At 38.7% G+C, this 22,592-nt stretch overlaps 3 protein-coding genes and 1 non-coding gene across 8 annotated transcripts; 2 read left to right on the top strand and 2 right to left on the bottom strand.

Moving 5' to 3' along the window:
* Window positions 1-38: 38 nt before the first annotated feature.
* On the bottom strand, window positions 39-10,660 carry plbd1b (phospholipase B domain containing 1b). The gene is given in 12 exon segments (XM_055058117.1): window positions 39-1,435; window positions 2,295-2,401; window positions 2,494-2,681; window positions 2,755-2,893; window positions 5,549-5,749; window positions 6,785-6,929; window positions 7,866-8,012; window positions 8,129-8,227; window positions 8,229-8,271; window positions 9,048-9,131; window positions 9,625-9,838; window positions 10,297-10,660. Coding segments are annotated over 12 exon segments (1,644 nt in total). The 5' UTR covers window positions 10,397-10,660; the 3' UTR covers window positions 39-1,258.
* trnar-ccu (transfer RNA arginine (anticodon CCU)) lies at window positions 10,546-10,618 on the bottom strand. The gene has a single exon. It is a non-coding gene; the product is annotated as a tRNA-Arg (tRNA).
* Window positions 10,661-11,033: 373 nt separating the features above from the next.
* On the top strand, window positions 11,034-18,023 carry cby1 (chibby homolog 1 (Drosophila)). 5 transcript variants are annotated; one of them, XM_055058107.1, is made up of 5 exons: window positions 11,034-11,115; window positions 11,367-11,462; window positions 16,691-16,796; window positions 16,875-16,987; window positions 17,187-18,023. In XM_055058107.1, exons 1-5 carry the CDS (start codon window positions 11,101-11,103, stop codon window positions 17,265-17,267), a joined length of 411 nt encoding a protein of 136 aa, XP_054914082.1. In that variant the 5' UTR covers window positions 11,034-11,100; the 3' UTR covers window positions 17,268-18,023. The 5 variants fall into 5 exon arrangements, with proteins under 5 accessions (XP_054914082.1, XP_054914086.1, XP_054914083.1 ...); XM_055058111.1 differs by having other exon boundaries at window positions 17,194-17,292; XM_055058108.1 differs by having other exon boundaries at window positions 11,036-11,106.
* A 460-nt stretch (window positions 18,024-18,483) lies between these two features.
* Window positions 18,484-22,021, top strand: pdap1a (pdgfa associated protein 1a). The gene is made up of 6 exons (XM_055058106.1): window positions 18,484-18,644; window positions 19,976-20,058; window positions 20,147-20,218; window positions 20,582-20,706; window positions 20,818-20,954; window positions 21,505-22,021. Exons 1-6 carry the CDS (start codon window positions 18,632-18,634, stop codon window positions 21,528-21,530), a joined length of 456 nt encoding a protein of 151 aa, XP_054914081.1. The 5' UTR covers window positions 18,484-18,631; the 3' UTR covers window positions 21,531-22,021.
* The last annotated feature ends 571 nt before the right edge of the window (window positions 22,022-22,592 follow it).

Below are 22,592 nucleotides of genomic sequence, written 5' to 3'. Positions count from 1 at the left end.
ACGTTCTGCTTCCAGCCAATGAAAACACGATGTTCAACATTAGACGTTTACATTTTAATACTGGAATGGTGATTTAATTGAAAACAGAGATTAGCTAAAAGTGGCAGTACTTTAACATAGTTTTACACAAGTAGAAAAGTATTTGGTGAAAAAAAATCAACTCAATATTGAGTTACTGATTAACTTATCACTCATTTAACATTTAAAAATTACATAGGCAGTCCAAAATATAAAGTGGAAATTGTGGCATATTAAGGATGAAAATGACAATAAGTCATATAAATAACAAAAACAACAATCAAGCAAAGAAAATAAGTAAAAAGTACAGCATGGTAAAAATACTCCTAAAAGTACATTTAAAAAAATACTCAAATAAATGTAACTGAGTAGTAGGCTGATAAACACTTATTTTACATTCCATATGGTTACAGTTTTATGTTTTTGCTCCATGATGGTAAAATGATAAACATGCAGTTGAACTTTTTCTTCTTCCTCCCTGATCGACCACAGAGAAGCTAACAAGTTCTGTCATGTATCACCTGCAGGTTCTGCAATCACGTTGCAAAATCATCTCAAAGGAATTTTAAAAAAACCTGCAAACTTGACTGTATCTTATTGTTTAAAGGGCGATAAAGAAAAACTAATTGTGGGGGTTGTTGAATAGGGAAAAGCTCTCAATTATTAAATTCTTAGACTATATATTTTTTAATAAGCTTTGTAGAGTAACTAAACAACAAATTAAATAAACTGTATATATTATTCATTTTGATCAAGTTACTCTATACTTGAGCCTCATTTTTACCATATACTTTTTACTCTTATTTAATAAATTTTCTGGGTCAGAAACTCAAGAAGATTAGCAGCTCAGGAAGGAAACAAAACCTTTAGCGTTTATTAAAACAGAGTCGTCACTGTTAAGACACTTGGTCTCTGTGTTCTGGAAAAATTATTTTCAATGTAGTTGAAAAATTTTAAATAATTTTTTTACAGAAGTAACTTCATGAAAAGACACAGAGATAGAGACTTCTTATGGTTGAAGAATAACAAAGACTACGTTTTACCAGTTTACTGAAAAAAGCTTAACATCAGAACCTAGTTATAGCTAGCTAACAGGCGGAGATGTTAGCTGGCTGTAGCTAACTAACAGGCGGCAATGTTAGCTGGCTGTAGCTAGCTAACAGGCAGCAATGTTAGCTGGCTGTAGCTAGCTAACAGGCGGAGATGTTAGCTGGCTGTAGCTAGCTCCCAGGCTGACATCTCAGGGCCGGCGCAGCGTGGGCCTCATGGTGACGAAGGGAAACGTGTAGGTTTCTGGGAGACCCTGATGAGCCGTGAGGTTGAAGGACCTCCAGGAGTAAGGGGGCAGTCCACCCTGGGTGGTGGGCCCGTTTACGGCCTCGGCGGTCAGCTGCAGGGCCATCTGGTAGTCTGTCACCTGGACAGAAAGTAACTCTCCTCAGTGGAAGTTTCTAGTGCCCAGCTGTGAGGTCATCTGCTACAGAAAGCTTCATATAAATCACAAAGTCTGCAGACGATCTGTAACCAGAATTTGTTGTGACAGCTCTGGTCCTCTGACTTGATTCACTGTAAACACTCTTACTCTGCCAAAACTGATTTACTGTGATGCAGCGTCAGCGCAACATCACTTCAGAGAAGGGACAAAGTCTTTTGAATCGTCAACCTTCATCAGATCAGCCACGACTCCCTATGGATGTTTGACACCTGAAACTGTAGATTCAGTTTCATTTGGAACCAGAACTTCTGCTCCACCTCCACCTGCTGTGGCTCTGAGTCAAACCAACCTGTTCCCCTCCTGGCCTGTGGGGGCGCTGCACCAACAACCACTGCAGGAAACGACACTAAAACCTTTGAAGACACTGAGAGCAACTTCCTTCTTCACCAGATGGAAACAAGATGGAGGCGTCAGATTTTAGTGATGGAGGATTTCTCTTTAGTCTTTGGTAAAATATTACAAGCTATTTCTCCAGCTAACGCTAGGTGTTCTGACACAAGTTCTGTAATTTGGATGGAAAGTGCAAACCTCATTAAACTGTGCTAAAATAAGAGCTCTGCTTCCATGTCACCTCTTTAATCGGAGTCCCACTGTAACTAGTGAAACAGTCTCAATTTATTACACTCGGCTAGCGCTTTGTTTTGGATGTTTTGCAACAAATGTAGCAGTTTTGGTCCCAATAGAAGAGAGTCTATTGGACTATCAGTAGGGAAAATAACATATGGACATTTAAAATTCCTATATAAGGAGTTCCGGCCATAATTGAAACAAAAGCTCTGACCTTGGTGTCATAGCAACCTCCTGGGCGTGGCCTCCTTGGTCTCAGGTCGTTACGGCAACAGATGGTTTTACATGGATGTCCCTTGGAGTAGGGATCTCTCTTATAGTCTGGACCAGAACCAGATTGGGTTTTAGTTGTCCAGTTTACAGTTCTGAACGTCTGCATGGTCAATAAAACAATTCGTCTTTGTTAGACCTACTGTTGTATCTCATGATGTATTTGAGGGAGCTGAGGTCGGACACGTTGGCCTGGTCCCTGCGGAGGATTTTGGCTCGGGGGCAAAGGTCGTAGGAGAAGTCTTCTCCGTAGCGCCTCCACATGGTGGCGTACCCGCTCTGGGCGTAGATCTCGGCGTGGAACGGGACGTTGTAGGACGGCCAGTAACCTGCCGAATGCGGGAGGGCAGGTGAATCCCCCAGACCGAGCGACCCGAGAATCAGAGAAGGAGACGGCCGCCCACCTCTGTAAAGCCGGAGTCTGGTCGGAGTGGACGACGTTCCCGGGAATCTGCTCCACCACCGTCAGCGCTCCGGCCCGGATGCTGCGCCGCAGCAGAACCCTGCTCAGGTCCAGAACCAGGTACTGGCTGTTGTAGGTTCCTGAAACCCAGAGCGCCTCAGCACAGCAAGGAAATGGATTCCAAAAGGTTTACAACGGAATACCTGTACTAATCTGAAAAGTGTGGTGGGCTTTTCTATTTAAGATTCAACTAGCTTTTATCAAATTTACAAAAATGTCAAAGAAAAGAAAATGTTACAATAAGTTGGATCCCAAAAAGTCCATCCATCCATCCATCCATCCATCCATCCATCCATCCATCCATCCATCCATCCATCCATCCATCCATCCATCCATCCATCCATCCATCCATCCATCCATCCATCCATCCATCCATCCATCCATCCATCCATCCATCCATCCATCCATCCATCCATCCATCCATCCATCCATCCATCCATCCACCATCCATCCATCCATCCATCCATCCATCCATTCTCTGTTGTTTCTTGCTGTTGACACAAACAGAAAATACCAACCAACCAACAAACACAAACTGGTTAGAAAGTTGCGAGTCATAAAAATAATCTGTTCTGGCTCAAAATGGAACAACCCTGAATAGAATCAAGTCGGACCCACGATGGTTTGACCCACTGCAGTGGTTCTGCTGTGGGTTAAAGTTTCTCTAACATGAAAACTTGCTGCGTGTTGGCCTCTACGGAAAATACAGCAAACCAACAAAAGATACTCCAAACAATCAACTAAAATGTCAAGTTAGTAAAATATGGTGAAGGTCTTTACAGATGTTTTCTATGAACATAATTCAGACCTTTCAGATTTAATTTGTAAAGTCGTTTAAAACTACTCATCGTTTTGGGCTTTCACATAAAATCACAAGGAAACAAAATCAAAATTCAAGTAAAATTCAAGGTCCATCAATACTAATGAACCTTTTTCTAATTCTGGAATATATTTGTACGAATTTACACCATATTCCAAATTATTATGCAAATTGGACTGAAGTGTCATAAAAATAACATTTTTTGTTGTGCTATTAAACTTATAGATGGTATTGATGGTGTGTGTCTGGGATCTTTGAATCACTATAATTACTTTCAGAGAGCTGGTTGATCAGTTTAGCTTAATTAAAGGAAATCTACTTCAGAAGGATGTTCCACATTATTCAGCAAGCCGCAGGATTCCAGCAACATGACAAAGAGAAAGAATCTCTGCTGATGAAGATCATCAGAGAAAAGACATGAAAACATGAGATATTTAAGGGAAACTGAAGCGTTATCATCGTACTGTGAAGAGATTTGTGGCTGATTGAGAACAAAGATGGTTTACAGACAAAGGCTAAAGAAAGTTTATGTTAGATTCATGGGATCAAGAGATCAGCTGCTGAAATGCCCTTAAAGCAGCAAACGGTTATTAAAACTGCTGGAGCCTCAAGGTGGAGGATCCTCCAGAGGCTGGCGGTGCATGAACCGACTATTGGTCCCCCAACTGACTATTGGTCCCCTAAAAGACTGTTGGGCCCCTAACCGACTATTGGTCCCCCAACTGACTATTGGTCCCCTAAAAGACTGTTGGGCCCCTAACTGACTGTTGGGCCCCCAACTGACTATTGGTGCCCCAACTGACTATTGGTCCCCTAACCGACTATTGGGCCCCTAACTGACTATTGGGCTCCCAACTGACTATTGGTGCCCCAACTGACTATTGGTGCCCTAACCGACTATTGGGCCCCTAGCCGACTATTGGGCCCCTAGCCGACTATTGGGCCCCTAGCCGACTATTGGGCCCCTAGCCGACTATTGGGCCCCTAACTGAAAATCGATGAATTTTCTGATTCACCTGAAGAAATCATGAAACTAATGTAGGCGTCTAGTTGATTCTTGCATCAGACTTTCCCAACAGAGCAACAAGCCCCATCATGTTCAGTGAGGGAAACGGTGGAGATGAGAAGACTCCTAAACACTCAATCTGTTTCCTCCTGACAGTCCAGTCGACTTGGTTCTATCGGAACCAGAATATCTGCTCCACTTCCAGCTTCTGTGGTTCTGACCCAAACCAACCTGTTCCCCTCCTGGCCTGTGGGGGCGCTGCACCAACAACCACTGAAGGAAACGACACTAAAAGCTCTGAAGACACTGAGAGCAACTTCCTGTTTCACCAGATGAAACAAGATGGAGGCGTCAGAGTTTAGTGATTTCTCTTTAGTGTTTGGATGAAGACCAGGAGCCATTTCTCCGACATTGTAGATAGAAAACAAATTTTAAATATTTAGGAATTTTCTCAAAAAAACAAGAAAATTTTAGATGAACATTTTCTAGAAAAAATATTTTTTGTGTTTGAAAAGTCAGAAATTTGCAGAAAAAAAACAAAAAATTTTTAGGTCAATCTATTTTCTAGAAAAATATTGGAATTTTAAAAGTAAAAATGAAAAATTTCAAGAAAATTTCTGAACTTTTTTCCTGCAAAGTTTTGATTCTTCAAACTCAGAAATGTTATTTTTTTAAAAGAAAGTTTATATAGCCTAACTCAAATTTAAATATATATAATTTACATTTCTATTAATTGTGCTGTACAATGGCAAGTTTCATATTTTAACTGTAAAGACGGGAAGCTGCAGGCCGAGTCTGATCAATACTCACAGCCTGTTGCAGGGTGGAAACGCTGCAGATTGTGATTTTAAACATGGTTTATTCATTCAGATGAAGCAAAAAAGTGTCTGGTTGTGGCTCAGATCCCACCTGAGTTATATCTGGAGAAGAGCTGCGCCCACTGCTCTCCGTTGCGGGCCAGGCCGTTGGCCAGCCGGACCCGCTGCCAGGCCAGCAGGCGCTGTGGGCTGAGCCGCCTGAACAGCGAAGCGTTGAAGACGCCGATGGAGGTCTGCGTCATCAGCAGGCCGCTGCCCAGCAGGTAGAAGTCATCCAGAGACATGAGGAACCCTGCAGGAGGAGGAGTCAGTCTGACATTCACTGCAACATTTTCAAACAAAAGAGAGAAGTAAACTGGGTTTACACTGCCACCTACTGGCAGCTTTTGACATGGGCAGTCACCCAGGATGATCTGCAACTGATGATTACCTTAGTAATTTATTTTTCTGACAATTAATTGGATAAATTAAAAATACAAATAAATGTGTAGTCAATATAAGAAAAGGATTCGGGTCACTTTCTTTCTCAATGTTTGCTAATATTTGGAAAGTTTGATAAATAAAAGCTGGTTTGGGTTCAGTAAATTCAAATTTTCAGTAAAAATCTGGATAAACTTGATTCTGTATGGTTATAAAAATACTTTGTGTTAACATTTTATATTTTATGAAAATTATGTTGGAAATAATTTTATCCTTATTATATTATTGATTTGCAGTTTGGGGGCCGCAAAAAATTCAGTCAAAGGGCCACAACCGGCCCTCGAACCAGACTTTGGACACCCCTGGCTAAAAACACAACAAAATCTACAAACCAAATGTGGAAAAAGACTAAAACTGATCTAAAAGACTAAAAACAGGAATAAAACGAGATGGCAAGACCTTAACGATAATAACGAACAACACAGAATATGGCAAGACATTACTGACAATAATAAGTCCTGAAATGTCAGGAAACAAACACCGTGCCAAATAAAAGAATAAACAGCCACGACCTTAAAGTTACTACAAACAACCAATAAACGGAGTAACAAGATGGCGGATCCTGCTGGATTCCAGGCCGTTTCACTGCTTCAGTTTAATAAAGTAAAGTGAAAACCTCGGCTGCTGCGCTCTATAAATAGCTCCTTAAAACCACTTTGGTTCTGATGGACTGGAGCCCATAAGAGGATTTTTTACTTGACAAATCTTTGGCATGAACACCTGAGTCTCGTCTGATGGCACCAGCAGCATTTCAGCTCCTGTCCACTGACTCAGCGCAGCGTCAGCGCTGCAGCAGTAAAACCTGCAGGTGTTTGTACTGTGGCTGAGCTGAGCCGGGCTTTGGTACCCGGGTAGCTGCTGAAGGACATCTGGCCGGTGTGAACGCGCGAGTCGGAAACCCTGAAGTCCCAGTGTTTGTAGATCCGCATGGTGGCGGCGTAGCTGTACCAGCTGGAGTGGCCCAGTAGCAGGTTTTCATACCCGGGCAGCACCTGAGCAAACGACAGAGAGCAGCAGGTTTTCAAACACAACCAGTTTAATCAGCTTGGTTTGACTTCACTCGTTTTCTATGGTTTTATACGTTTCCTGCTTCTAAAACAGCCAAACTTTTAAATTAATTAATTATAAAAACTATTGCTTGTTTTGTTTTCCGTTTTTCCTGATCAACCGTAAACTAAACATGACAGCACTCACAGTTCTCTCATCAATCTATCAATTATTGCAGATTAACAATATTAAAATGTTTTGAAGTTTTGCCAGATTAAAAGAAAAACAAACAGAAATGCTTCAGTTGATCATATTTTTCTACATTTTCTGTTTTTTTTTTTTTAAATGTTTATTAAAAGGGAATGCCAAAGTCTGCATTTTATTAGAGGTTACTGAATGTTAATGGCTGAGTTTATAAATCATATTTCATAAAAAAAAACTTTCCCATTTTAAGATTTTAAATTGTCTACCGTTTTTTGAAAGGCTGATCCCCAAACATTGTTTTTAAATCTGTATCCACTGCCAACATAAAGTTAATAAGCACATAGAATAATATTGAATTCTGATCAAGGGCCTCCTAAAATCATTTCAAGGGCCATAAATGGCCCCCGGGCCACACTTTGGATGCGCCTCTACTTGCAACTTGTCAGCATATAAATAGAAATGGCTTTGATTTGATTAAAAAGCATTTAAACACACAACTGTTAACTTGTGGTTATATTTGTTATACTTGTGTGTCCAAGTGGAGTTTAGAGGGCCACAAAAAAACTGTGGTGGCCTGGATTTGGCCCCCAAGCCTTATGTTTAACACAAGTTCTTTAGAAGGAGGAAAGTAAAGAGAGAAGCTCAGACCAACGCTCCGCTGACCCGGTTTTCTCTCTGACATTTTGCTCATAAAAGCAGCCAGAGCTGCTGGACGGTCCAAAGCGGCTCAGCCTGACCTTGATGAGGGCCGTGCAGAGGCCCATCCCGGGCCTCCTGAAGGCGGCCGAGCCCGCCGTGGAGTTGGAGCGAGGCGTCAGAGCCGGGACCAGGTCCAGGAGGTCACCCACACCATTCAGGAACTGGAGCGCGAACAGCGGCAGGGCCTGGGCAAGAGGCACCGATTAATGAAGTGATAGTCTGACAGGCCGCCAGCAAACACACACACACACACACACACACACACACACACACACACACACACACACACACACACACACACCTCCCTGTGTCTGCTTTTGGCCCACTCTGCAGCTCCAGCGTGCAGCCCGTCCAGCTGGGCCAGGATCAGTCCCACATGCTTCCACAGGGGGTCGCTGTTTCCTCCTCTGAGCCGCCTGCTCTCGGGCCCAACTGTCCTGTTCGCTGCGGATCCAGCAGAAATAAATGCGGAACGTTTATCATTCACTACGAAGGCCTGTTAGGGACATTATAGATTGAAAGAAAAGGAGGCGCAAATTAACAACTTCAAAATGTTTCTAGAAAAAAACAGAAATTTCTGAGATTGAAAAGTGAAACATTTTGTACTTTTCAACTTGAGATTCATCTCAAAATTTCTGATTTTTTTCAGTAAAGTTTCAATTTTTCAAACATATGAATTTCTAGGGGTTTTTTCTGTAAAAATTTCTGAGATTAATTTCTAAATTTTAGGCAGCCCATTTTTGAAACAAAATTTCAACTCAGAAATTTCCGATTTTTTCTAGAAAATATTCCAATTTAATCTCAAAATCTTCTTGTTTTTTTTGAGCAAATGTTTAACTTTTAAACCTAAGAAATATCCAGGTTTCTTCTAGTAAATTTCTGAGGTTAATCAGAAAAATTTCTGAGACAGAAAATTTTAAATTTGTTAGGAATTTTTTTTTTAAATTAACATCGGAAATTTTCCAGGAAAATATTGGAAGTTTTTGCTTTTGAAAGGTTAAACATTTTCCACTTTTCAAAGTTTTCAACTTGAGATTAATATCATTTTTATACCACATATATGACTTTTCAAAGCCAGAATTTTAGTTCTCTTTGTTTTCTTATTTTCTACCTACAAAATGTAAAACACTTTGAATTGTCTTGTTGCTGAAAATCTGCTATAAAATGACCTTATCTCATGATATCCTAAATTATTGATCAGTGATTGAAAGTTATCATACCTCATGAAGTGTTTTAAGGGGATTAAAACGCGCTCATCCTTTACCAGTTGAGGAAACATGTTGGTGTAATGGCTGAACATCTGTCTGCAGGAAAAGGAAACATGAACTCTTTACAAACTGAATTCTCTGAGTTCATAATTGATTTTATTTGTTGTTTTATTAAAAATATTTAAAATGTCTTCCAGTTCCAGGGTTACATCTTCATTAGCATTTTAAGCTTATTGATCTTTCAGAATGTGTTCTGGCATTATTATTATGTTACAGGAAAATGGTGTCAAAACAACATTAATATCATTTATCGCAATAACTTCAGGGATGATTTATCATCCAGAGGGTTTGTTGTGACAGATCTGGACAAATAATACAATTCAGATGCTCAGATGGATGGAAACTTCAGAATTTAAATAGAAAAAAGACAGTTTTGTCATTTAGTCAACATTAGAAAAAATGTTGGTGAAACTGGTGTAATGTCAGAAAAAAAAGTCAGCTGTTAACTGTGTTCCAGCAACATTTTTATTTTTCTATGTATGAATATATTTATATTTATATCTATGTATAAATATATACTGTGGCTCACCCGGCAGTCAGGTAGCCCTCCAGGTAACCAGCCAGGTAAAATGTGGTTTCATCGTCCTGCGGCGCTCCTCCAAAGCCGGCCTGGATCTCCAAGACGCCCCATCCAGAGAGCAGCAGAGAGTCGTTGAAGAATCCGCAGGCGCCCCCGTCCCGCGCCATCACCCCCTCCTGCAGGGTCACGCTCTTCTGGGCAGCATCCCAGTTCACCGTGGCCTCTAGGAGATTTACCATTGTACCAGGATGGACAGGGTTACAGGGTTGGGGTTAGATAACACATTATGTAATATAATGTCATGGCACCATTTTAAAGAAAGATATATTGATTTTATTTGTTTTTTTATAGATATAAATATATACTTTTAATACTTTTGAAAGCTGGATTTAACATGGGTACATGTAAGTTGTAATAAAAAAAATATTCTGATTTAATTTACAGATAAAATATAGTTTTATATGATTAAATCAAAAGTATTTTTTGTGATGCAAAGTAATATTTCTAGTGATTACTAATCTTCTCTAAACACAATTTTCAATGTTAATGGCAAAACTATATGGAAGTAGAAAAAACCTTCCTGTTAATTCCCATCCAAAAATATTCAATAACTGCGTCTAAAACAATATTTATTAATCACAACAGTTAGAAATACAACCATACATTAAGTGCAATACTCACGGTAAGTTTGCACCTTGCTAACTTGTCTTCCAACTTCATGCAGCGATGCAGCCACAGAGCACAGCAGGACGCACGAACAGATGCTCGGTTTCCTCATCATGAAGAATCGCAGGTTCTGATCGGAGAGTAGCACCGAAAATTAGTGCGGATAAGAATTCATGATGATAGTCGGCGGATAAATACTTCCCAGATTGTTTGTTAAATGTCTAAAAGCAAAATGTTGAAGTAAGGATAAAAAAAAATTGCAACCACCCCAGATGGGACTCGAACCCACAATCCCTGGCTTAGGAGGCCAGTGCCTTATCCATTAGGCCACTGGGGCTTCGCCAGAAGACCCACCTGCGTGATACTTTTTGTTAGGACCAGTGCAGAGTGGAGTTTAATTTTGTCACGCATATGGAGTCCTTTTTTCTCATACGATTTATTAACATAACAAAGAGGAACTTAAACATTTGAATTAGTCACGTTCACGGTTTTGCTGTTTAGAGTCCCGTTAGGATTTTGGGCGGAACCATTATCACGGGGGTTATTCGGATGTCAAGATGCAAAGTATTTCTATCTATATTTTACATTATTATTATTATTATTATTACTATTATTATTTTATGAAGTGCTCTTAAAATATTATTTATTAAAGAAACATAAGAAACGATTGGTAGCTGAATTTTAAGTTGGGGGTAAAATTAGGTCACATTAATGCAGCTTCTCCTTGTTTAGAGTGATGGTAAGTTCCGCGCCTGCGTATTAGGATCCTTGTCTTGAGAGAAGAGAATTTGACGTTAGCGCGTTAAATACATTTTCTCCATGGAGGTAAATATTGTAGGTAACATTTAAAGTTCTTTTAGTCATTTTTGTGCTCAGGTTTATTGTCAGGAATTAGTGTTTCTCTCAGGACGTCTCTGTTGATCACCTGCTGGAGTAACTTGGTGTCGTTAGCAGCGTCAGAACCAGGCGATAGCAACGAGGCTTCTGAGTTAAACTCCTTCATCATCACCCTCATCCTTCATCATCATCATCCTCCTCCTCCTCCTCCATCTTCCTCATCCTCATCTTCCTCCTCTGTCTCTTAGGACTTTAGAAAATCCCTGATGCCGCTGTTTGGAAACACCTTCAGCCCGAAGAAGACTCCGCCCCGCAAATCTGCGTCCCTGTCCAGCCTTCACACGGTACCGACCCAAAATGTTTCACTTCCAAGCTTCTCATAGTTCGAACCGTCATTATGAAGAGTGTTTCATGGAGAGTTTGGATGATATGCCAGGAAATACGTCACCTGTTATTAAGTTCAGTTGATTCAGAAACCTTATTTAAAGTGACTGAAATGTTTTGTTAACTGGGAAGTTTTGAACTTTATTTGTGAAATATTTCAGAGCTTCATATTTCTGCTTTTTGTTTTGCTTTCTCACATAAAACCCAAAGAAACTGAATCAGTTTGCAACCACAGCTGGGTATTTATAAAACTACATTTACTTGCATAAGTTTTATTTATTTACTATTAGGCATAATTTGCCTAATGATACTATTAGCAGTATCATTCAAAGATGGCGGACGGTGCGGAGTCCGGCTCGGGCGCTTCCTTCTCCATTCCTCCCCGAACTAAACCGCAGATCTACAAAACCACTGATGGAAAACTTATAGTAGAGGATGAGTTTTTAAATTTTCTTGTGGTCAAAATCAAGACTATGTGTCAGGAAGAGCTTGTGCTGCTTGCATCAAACACATTTGACTTTGAGTGGATTGAGTCCTCTAGAAAAGTACTGTTGAACTGTGTTCCAACTCTAAGCAGCGATATACGGCCTTCAAAGGAAACCAGAAAGCTGCAAATGCCATAAAAGCTGTTTAAAAGTTCTGAATGAGTGTGGGGAAGCTATTCCACGCTTTGTCTCTCACTTCCTGGATGAGCTGCCACCTGTGACGTTCAACAGCCTAGACGTCTCCAACTTACTCAGCAAGATAGAGCGCTTGCAGAGCGAGGTTTGTGCCCTAAAGCATACAGTATCACGCCAAGTGGATGTTGAAGAGAAGTTGCGTGAAGTTACCGCTACCATTGACCGCAGAGTTGCTGCAATGGAACTGCATTTGGTGTCTGGCGGTGGAGGATCCAGCAGTGTCGATGCGCCTGCTCTAGGAATGCCCAACGCTGGAGACATGAAATTGGCTGTGAACGTTTCTGAGGAGGTGGTGGCATGCATGGATTCTGTTGCAACAAACTATGTTACCGCCGATAATGCGGCTTTGCCCGTGAATGGGACCTACACCAACTGTTCCAGGACTACTGACGAGCCTGTTGCGGTGAGTGATAAGCTAAGCTCTGCTGTAGATGAGCCTGCCAGCTCACCCACATGGAACTTGGTGGTGAAACAAGGCCGACGTAAGAGAACCGAGAGCCATCCAGCTCATCAAATCGCCAAACTAAACCTGAGCGCAAAAGACCAGCGCTTATTATTGGCACTGGCGCACAAAGCACCATAAAAGTGGTAAAAATGAAGCTTGCCACTATCTTTGCAACTAGATTTGTGCCAGATCTAGATGACGAGACACTAACGAACTACCTTAAAGAAAAGCTTGGGCGTGATGTTGAGTGCCGGCGTATTGTCACTGGGAACACAAGATATAGTTCTTTTAAAGTCAGTGTGGAGTGTCAGAACGTTGCAGAAGTGTATAACCCAGAGCTGTGGCCAGAGGGTGCGGTGGTGCGCCGCTACTATGAGCCACGGAATAAACCTACAACGTCTGAAGGACCTGGGGTGAGCACCTCTAGTGATTCCAGAAGGATCGAGGGATGGCTGCAGTTACTTTCTCATAGACCAATTCATGCGTGTTATTTCTTACAATTGCCGGGGACTGCGTGTCGGTAATACAGCTGGAGATAAAGCACGACGTCTGGTTGTGGATAAACTGTTGCAAGAATGTGACGTTCTTTGTTTACAAGAGACCTTTTTATCAAAACAAGACTTGGGAAGTTTGAACTGTATTAATGATTGTTTCTGTGGAGCTGGTGAATCTACTGTGGATCTTTCTATGGGTATAGTGAGGGGTTGAATCGCAGGAGGAGTAGCCATTCTATGGCACAAAAAGCTGGATCCAGTTTTAAATGTCATCAGAACCGGTGTTGACTGGTGTATTGCTGTTCATTTTAAAATCGAAAACAAAGAATTTATCATTATTAATGTTTATACACCATATGAGTGTCCTCAGAATGAAGACATTTATTTGAATAGACTTGCTTTCTTGAGCTCTTTTATTGATGTCCATTGTTTTACCTCTGTGTATGTAGTAGGTGATATGAATGCAGATGTATCTGATGAACATTCCTCATTTGCCAAACATATGCATCAGTTTTGTGATGATAATAGTTTATTATTGTCCAGTCAGCTCCTGCTACCTGCAGAAAGCTATACATATATAAGTGAAGCTTGGCATACAACGTCATGGCTTGACCATTGCATTAGCTCTGCTGATGCCCATACTGTTGTAAAATCATTAGAAATCCTATATGAGTATTCAATGTCGGATCATGTCCCATTTTTAATGATGTTGGATATTAAAAATCTCCCAGAGTTTATACGGGGGGCAAATAGTGCTCCTACATTTAAAATTAACTGGTCCACACTTTCTAAAGATGACTTACTCGTATATCGTATGAAACTGATCTTCTTTTGAGTAAAATAAATCTTCCTCTTCCAGCTATTACGTGCTCAGATGTTAATTGCAGTGATATTTCTCACTGTACTGACCTCCATACTATGTATGATGGCATTGTGGATGCTTTGTACCAGAGCCCAAGACCATACCTTACATACAGAAGGACTAATAGCATCAGGCCAGGCTGGAATAAACATGTGTCAGGATGCCGTGCAGAAGCTAAACAGGCATAAAATGTGGTACAGGCAGGTAAACCAAGACATGGGACTATCTTAGATTATAAAAAACTCACCAGTGCAAAGTTTAAATATGCCATTCGATACATCTCCAAATGTGAACAGAATATGAGAGCAGACTCCATGGCTGAAAAACTGCTTTGTAATGACACCACTGGCTTTTGGAATGATGTTAGAGCCTTAAACAGGTCTGCTGCATTACTCCCCAATACCATAGAGGGCATGTCTGGGGCTCATAATATAGCTGATCTATGGAGACAGCACTATTCTGCCTTATTTAACTGTGTACAAAATGAACCCTATGGACTGGGAAACATTGCTAAGAATGATGTGGTTATAATAACCCCTAGTGAAATTCAGCAGGCTATAGTAAATTTGTGTGAGAATAAAGCAACAGGTTCTGATGGCATTGCAGCAGAACATTTGAAATATGCTAGCCAACAAGTGTCTGTGCTGCTTGCAATGTGTTTTTCTGGGTTTATGACCCATGGGCAGTTGCCTGATTCCTTACTATCTGTTACCCTTGTGCCAGTAATTAAGGACAAAACTAATAAGGTTGGCAGCCTTGATAACTACAGACCCATAGCTTTGGCTAGTGTGTTATCTAAAGTATTAGAAAAAATTTTGCTTGGTCGGCTTAATCAGTTTATTAGTACAACAGATAATCAATTTGGTTTAAAGCCAAGCTGGGAACGGATTTCTGTATTTACGGCCTGAAAGAAGCTGTAAGAACATACTTAAGGAAAAATTCATCTGTGTTACTTGGGTTTATTGATGCCTCTAAGGCCTTTGATCGTGTTAACCACAATAAGTTATTTGACAAATTAAAAAAAAGAGGTGTTTCAGATATTATTATACGAATTTTAGTTTACTGGTACTCTAACCAGAAAATGCATGTAAAATGGGGAGATAACATCTCTGCTTCCTTTGGTGTTAGTAATGGTGTGCGGCAGGGTGGGCTTCTTTCACCTGCCCTGTTTAACTTGTATATGGATGACCTATCAAAAGAAATGAACCTCTGTAAAACCAGGTGTATGATTGGTGATACTTTGGTCAATCACTTTATGTATGCTGATGACCTGGCTGTTCTCTCACCCAGTAGTGCTGGTTTTCAGCAGTTATTGAATATCTGCTCTGATTATGGGTTGAGATTTGATGTGCAGTATAATGCTAAGAAAACTGTTGTACTAGTTTGTAGAACTAAAGATGACAAACAACTCTCTTTCCCTGATTTTTTTCTATCAGGGCAAAAGTTAGATGTTTGTTCCAAAACTAAGTATCTGGGTCACTACATCACAGACCAGCTCTCTGATGATGATGACATCTATAGGCAGTGTCGCATGTTATACGCCCAGGCAAACGTTTTGGGGAGGAAATTTCATATGTGCTCTGATGAGGTAAAAATAAGCCTGTTTAAAGCTTACTGTACATCCTTGTATACAGCTCCTTTGTGGTGCAAATTTAAAAAAACTAGTATGCAGAAGCTTAAGGTTGCTTATAATGACTCTTTGAGAATTTTGATCAAGAAACCCAGGTTCAGCAGTGCAAGTCAAATGTTCTGTAACGCACATGTCAGAACATTTCAGGCCCTTTTGAGAATCTGATATACAAGTTTATGTGTCGTTTGGGTAACTCACCGAACAATCTTCTTGTAATGTTCTCACAGCCTTCTGTTAGTGCGCTAAGATACCAGTCGGCTCTTTGGAAACATTGGTATACAAGTCTTCTATAAGATTTATATTTATATTTCTTATGACTACTTATTGTATTTTATTTTTCATTTTCTCTTGTTTTTTTATGTTGTGTTGTTGTGTATCTTGTGGACCATGAGTCTGTTGAATAAAGTAAATTCTTACCATGCTGTACTTTTAACTTTAGTAATAATTGTATTATGAAGTATTTCTACTCTTATTTGAGTAACATTTCTGGATTCTCTTTCCACTGAATGAAAAACACACACCTGCAGTTTTTATTAAAATTTCAGAAGTTTTTATTTGGAAGAAAGATATTTAGAAAAAAAATGCTTTGCTTGATTTTGTTATTTTTTTTGTGTGAATTATTATAATTTTAGTCATTAAAATACCAAAATTTGTACATATTTTGTTGTAAATAGATGTAATTTCTTTTTTTTGATTTTTTTGTTTAAACATTTTTATTAGTTTTGTGTTTCACAAACATAGGAAATATAACATTGTACACTGTGTTGTCTTATTACATAAGTATATGATAAGGAAGAGAAACAAAAACACCTCCCATAGGTGTAATTTCTAAATATAAATTGATTGATAATTTGATCAGTTGGGTAGACTTTTTACCAAATACTTTTTTACTCTTACTCTGATGGCTACCTTTTATTTTACTTGAGTATGTTGAAGTATTTCTACTCTTACTTTAGTTATGTTTTTGGGGCTCTGCTCTCCTCTGTCACAGTGCCAATAATGTAATTTTGTTGATTTCATCTGGAAGGATCTGGAAACATATAAGTTGTGCTGATTATTTGTTTGGTTGCGTTACAGTTGGATCGCTCGACAAGAGAAATAGAGCTTGGCCTGGAGTCGGGACCTCCTGCCATGAGCTTAGGAGGCCAGAGCTGGAAATTTGAGGACGGACAGTGGATAACAGGTGAGGACGGCTTTTATTCAGACTTATTCTTCCAAATGTTGTCGTTATCAGGTGATTTTAATCTTTTTCTTCAACTAGAATCTGGTGGAAATTCTTCTACTAAGGAGGTGCAGCGGCTTAAGAAACGAAATCTGCAGCTGGAGGAAGAAAATAACCTTTTAAAATCAAAGATTGAAGTTCTGATGGACATGGTGATGCCTAATTCTGTCTTCTCACTATGAAATAATAATAAAAGTCATATAAATTTCAAACCCCTATTAGTTGCTATCCAAACTGTCTCTGTAAAACTTTTTATATTCTGTTTTGCACTTTGCTTTCCATGTTTTCTGGTTAAGTTAATAATACTTTGATGAAAGTATTACATTCTGTAATTTACTTTCTTCTTTCAAGCTGACAGAAACTACAGTGGAGTTCCACCTGATGGAGAAAGAAATCGAAGACATGAAAACTCAACACCGAAGAAAAAAATGACGATCCAGTGTAGCTAGATTTTTTGATATTTTTTTTTTTTAGAGTTTCTTTAAAGATAAAAGGCAGTAAAATAAAACCACAAGTCATTTTTTAACATGTTTTGTCCCATTTTTAAAATATTAATAAAATCTTATTTATTTTCATCTGAGTATTTACACATGCAGCCTATTTTTTATAAACCGCATTCAAAAATAACAAACTGTCTCTTATAATTTTCTTTATATTCTAAATTAAAAAGCTTCTAAATTAAAAAGCTGGACAAATATTTTAATACGTCATCATTATTCTGTTTTGATGCTTTTTCTTTGTTTTGTTTTTTTAGTTTTGGAAACAAGACAAATTAAAAATGTTTGATTTTGTTAAATAAAACACACATTTTGTTGCAAGAATTAATAATAATAAAAGTAACCCCTTCATTATTTATCATAAATATCTAGAAGGTTCACTGCTACCTGTGCTGCAATATCACTGTTTCCTTTTTGTAGAATGCTGTTTGGATTTCAAAATAAAATGTATATTCAATATAAAATATAATTTAATCTGTGATCTTTTCTTTTTTGGTGGGTATATATATATAAATGTGTACATAAATAATTTAATATTTAACCCAGTCGCAGCCTGTGTAGCAGTGGGGTTAGTCTTTTTGCAGAAATATTTCACGTTTTTTTTTAAAAATAATGATCCATATGGGGAATATCTGCGTCTCTGTGTGTATTCCTCTGTTGTTTACTCAGATTAAAGTTTCCATCCATGTTGTGTGTGTGTTCTGTGTTTTCTTTCCTCTGTTTGCTTTGGTTGAAGCCAAATGAATACCGACACTGTAATATACTTTTTTGTATGAACAGAGGATTTCTCCCGATTTGATGTGACTCCACGTCATTATTTTTTTTTATCATTGTAGTAATGATAATTTTATGCAAAATGTAAGGAGTAGAAAGTCAAATATTTGTCTTAAAATGTGTGAAGTTAAAGTAAAAATTTGTCAGAAAAAGAGATGTTTAAGTGAAATACAGATACCTGAGAAATCAACACAGTAAAAAAACTTACTTTACTTTATAGCTCTGTGTAAATGACCCACAGTATTGATCTGAATCAATATTTCTCTATATTTTGTGAATGGGCAGCTGAGGAGGTGGCTCTTGATCTGATTGGAGGATTTTCAGCTCAGTCTGGACAGCGATTGGGTCAGTCCCCACTTTTGCGCATGCGCCGATACCATCGAGTAGGCTGACAGCGCGAGAGACAAAGTAGTTACTCCTTAGCCTTTTATTTCAGCACCTTAAATCGCAGGTTTTACGGCCTTCTGTTTGACTCCTTGGATGGTTTGTTGACTTTTTCTTCTTTATAGTGTTTACCAGGAAACAATGCCGCGCGGTGGTGAGTATTTTCTTCTGTTCCGACTGCTAAAAGTTTAATAAAATCCGTTCAACTCGCACATGTTTAGCTGTTAGCATGCTACGTGAATAACAGATCACAGATATTATTTAAGATAAAATTAGAATTTCTAATATGCGCCGATGAAACCGACATAAAAAGTCAAGATAGATGTTATGTTAAACCTTTTGAAATTGTCCATTTTATGTGTGTAATTACTTTTAGCAGGAGTAGATTTAACGCTATTAGCTTACGTGAACATTTTAGGTTGATGACCCCTAGTGGACGAACGGTAGGATTGCATGATGAATCACAGATTAAATGTGAAGTTGTCTCAACTTGTATTTAATCCAAACGACTTCAGGATTAATTGTCTGTGTTTACAGCAGAGATGTTAGCAGTAATCTGCAGCCAGCAACACTCCAGTTTTATAAACCCTGTGTGAAACTGAGCTGATTTCAGATCCAAGCTAAATAAACTTTATAATTCTGATAATTTGTTTTGGTTTTAATTTATCCAGCGATTATTGCAACAGGCCTAGTTAAAGTCTTCAGTGATTGATGATGACTGTTATCAGGAAAGATCTTCTGTAACAGTCAGTCTTACAGTAAACTTGCAGAAGACTCTGACTAAAGACACTCACTTTTGTAATTTTATGCATATTTGAAGATGTCCTTCAGTGCAGATGAAGTCACGTGAAATAAAATGTTTTATTATTATGAGACTCGTCGCAATAAATAGATTAATCACAAGATAAATTAAAGTGAGCTCAATAATAACAATTTTTATAATTTATTGTTTTTCCACCAAAACTTGATGAAAAAAAAAGTCTCAACCAGCCTTTTTATGAAGGTCAGTTTTGTTTACAGAGTCTTCATAATTCATTTTATTTGTTGTTTTGTTGTTTGTGTATTTTGTAGATTTAAAATGTCTTCCAGTTCCAGTGTTAAATGTTCATTATAATTTTAAGTTTATTGATCTTTGACAATGTTTTATTACATTATTATTATACCATTACTGTTATATTACTGGAAAATATTCTCAAAACTAGAAAATTATCCTTTATCGCAGTAACTTCTGGGACAATGCATCGTCCAGAAATATTTATTTACATATTATAAATAAATATTTTTAACAAGCTCAGTGAACCTCTGGAATAAGCAAAACTATTAATAGTTTTATGGAAGCAGAATTTAAGTGAATATATTAGAGAAGAGAAAGTAAACAGAAGTCATAATAGAAACGTTTTCAGATTTTCTGCGCTGAAGCTCAGCTAGCATTTGTTCGTGCAGCATGACTTCATTCACAGTGATGACTTTCTCTAAATCCTGTAGGAAAAAAGGGCCACAAGGGCCGAGGGAAGCAGTTCAGCAACCCGGAGGAGATCGACCGACAGATGAGACTCCAGAGAGAGAAGGTGAGTGACGATCCTGTGGCAGAAAGAACCAGATTTCCTGTGAAGCTCGTCTGCAGCGGTGAGACGTTTACATGAGATGGTTCAACAGGAGGAGAGCGGCGGAGCAGAGAAGGAGAGCTCAGAGTCAGAGGAGGAGAGCAGCAGTGAAGATGAGTCTGAGGTGAGCACACAGGTCTCACTGAAAACTTCGATTCACTTCACTTTATTTTAGTAAATTACCAACTTTATTTAATTTATATTTAAATATGTACATATATGCAGATATATTTCCATAACAGAATTTGAGCTTTTAGCGTTTTACACCTTGAAGCTCATAATTTGAGCTCTTCATTCAGTTCATCCAACAACTTCAACTTTACTGGACTTTTCTCTTTAGCATGTTCAAACATAAACAAACCTCAAAAATATATTTATGCTCTCTTAACTTAAATCATTTCTGATTTCCAGAAGTTTTATTTTGAGTAAAAAAGTTTATTAGTTGTTTCACAATATTGTGCTGTAACTGTTTGTTTTCCACTCCCAGTCGAGGAAGAGGAGCGGAGTGGAGGGCCTCATAGAAATCGAGAATCCAAACCGAGTTTCTCAGAAGAGCAAAAAGGTGACAGAGGTTGACGTGAGCGCGCCCAGAGAGCTGAGCCGCAGGGAGAGGTAGGCGCCGCGTTCCTGTTCCTGGAGTCGCTCTGAGGCGCCGCCGCCGTTGAGGCGCCGCCGAGGCGCCACTGAGGCGCCGCTGACGCTTTCCCTCCTTCTGCTCCTCAGAGAGGAAATCGAGAAGCAGAAATCGGCGGAGCGCTACAGGAAGCTCCACCTGGAGGGGAAGACGGAGCAGGCCAGGGCCGACCTGGCCCGGCTGGCCATCATCAAGAAGCAGAGGGAGGAGGCCGCCAGGAAGAGAGGTAGCCTGCAACTATCAAAAAATAAAATGAAAATGTTGATTTTTTTTTCAAACATATAATTAAATGATTAGATTCTCTTTAATAATTTTGTAATATTGTATAAAATCATTTAAATGGTTAAATAAAATAAATTAATACATTTTTAGAAATGTTAAAAATAGTTTTAATTTAGAAATTGGGAATATTATTGCTTCACTGATTCCAAGATTATTGTTGTTTTTCTTTGGTAACTTGCTGCAGCTGAAAATAAATGTATTGATTTCTACTAATATTATAGGTTTAGGTATTTTCTGCTGATTTTCTAATTGTCTGATTATTTTTTATTATTGTTTTGTCGTTTGTCTCCTTCGAAGTTGTGAAACTCTTTGGTCAGCCGAGAAATAAATATGCTTCATAAATAAAGTCTGAAATGAAAAATCTTCAGAACCTTCCAGTTAATCGATTGCTAAAATAATCGTTAAGTTTGCAGCCATATTCAAAAAGTTAAGCTTGTATTAAATTTGATGTGATGGCTTCCTGTCAGTAAACTCTGCTTCTTGTTTTGCTGCAGCTGAAGAGGCCCAAGCTAAGCGTTAGCACCTCACCTGGAGCGTCACACATTTCAGTCTCAGGGGAACGGAGGAAGTGGATTGACAGCCAGCGTCTCCTTAACATCCCTGTCCTCCGACCGGAGGGACAGGGACTTCTGGGAGAGCATGGACAGAAAAACGGGTGAAGCAACGGTGGAGGAGGACGGATGCAACATTTGGAGAAAAGCCTCTTGAGTGTTTCACAGTCTCTTCCTTATTTCTCACCAGGGTTTTTACGTCTAAAGCTGCTAAAAGTTTCATTCCTTTGGATTCACAAATATTTCCCTGTTGATCTAACTAAAGTTTTAAAGTGAGGACTTTTATGGTTTTGTTTTCCAAGTCAAGCCGCTGATGCAGAGACAACAGGAAACTGTTAAAACAACGGTCTGCGGTTCATTGTATTGCTGGTTTAAATGTCATGAAATAGGTTTCTAGTTCATAAACAGTTACTATAAAATGTTGCTTTAAGTTTTTTTTGAATAAAACAAGATTATTCTGGTTTTGTTTCATGAGGATTTCCTTCATTTTAAAACAACTACATAAAAACTTTGGGCTTCCTCAGAAAAGCATCTGAGAGGTATGACATGTTTGGTTTAGGGTAACCTCAACTTGTTTCTCACCCAGAAACAAGTTGGTTTGCACTACAGAGTCACTTATAAAAGTATTCACAACTTTTTATGAAAACTGCCAAATTACAACAAATAAATGTCTTCTGAAATTGTTTAAATCTCATAAATGCTTTAAAACAAACATGATAAATGTATTATATTTAGAATATAAATACATTTTAAATAAATTTAACTTCCTTCATCAAAACTCAGGTGGGATTATGCTAATTTATGTATATAAACTGAGCTCTGATTGGCTGTTTGTATCATAACTTTGACGTCTGATTGGCTGCTTCAGACAGCAGGTTAAGGCAATTTCTTCCGAGTTAGCTAAAACTCCTGTAGCTTCGCTGTAAAGTTAACAAATAAGCTAAACAAGATAATTAAATTGCTCTAATTTAATTCATGCGAACTCTGCGTGAGTAACTCCAGCCTCTATCTTCCTATTTCGGTCTGAAATG

Source organism: Poeciliopsis prolifica, unplaced genomic scaffold (genome assembly GCF_027474105.1).
Source record: "Poeciliopsis prolifica strain line A6 unplaced genomic scaffold, Auburn_PproV2 SCAFFOLD049, whole genome shotgun sequence".
Lineage (NCBI taxonomy): Eukaryota > Metazoa > Chordata > Actinopteri > Cyprinodontiformes > Poeciliidae > Poeciliopsis > Poeciliopsis prolifica.
Note: the sequence above shows the minus strand (reverse complement) of the source record. Positions and strands in the feature narration are given on the sequence as shown.

Coding starts and splice junctions, on each gene's coding strand:
- cby1 (XM_055058107.1), top strand. Junction 11,463..16,690: donor CCCTGTCCAGCCTTCACACG/GTACCGACCCAA, acceptor GTTGCGTTACAG/TTGGATCGCTCGACAAGAGA. Junction 16,797..16,874: donor GGACGGACAGTGGATAACAG/GTGAGGACGGCT, acceptor TTCTTCAACTAG/AATCTGGTGGAAATTCTTCT.
- pdap1a (XM_055058106.1), top strand. Junction 20,059..20,146: donor TGAGACTCCAGAGAGAGAAG/GTGAGTGACGAT, acceptor ATGGTTCAACAG/GAGGAGAGCGGCGGAGCAGA. Junction 20,219..20,581: donor GCAGTGAAGATGAGTCTGAG/GTGAGCACACAG, acceptor TTCCACTCCCAG/TCGAGGAAGAGGAGCGGAGT.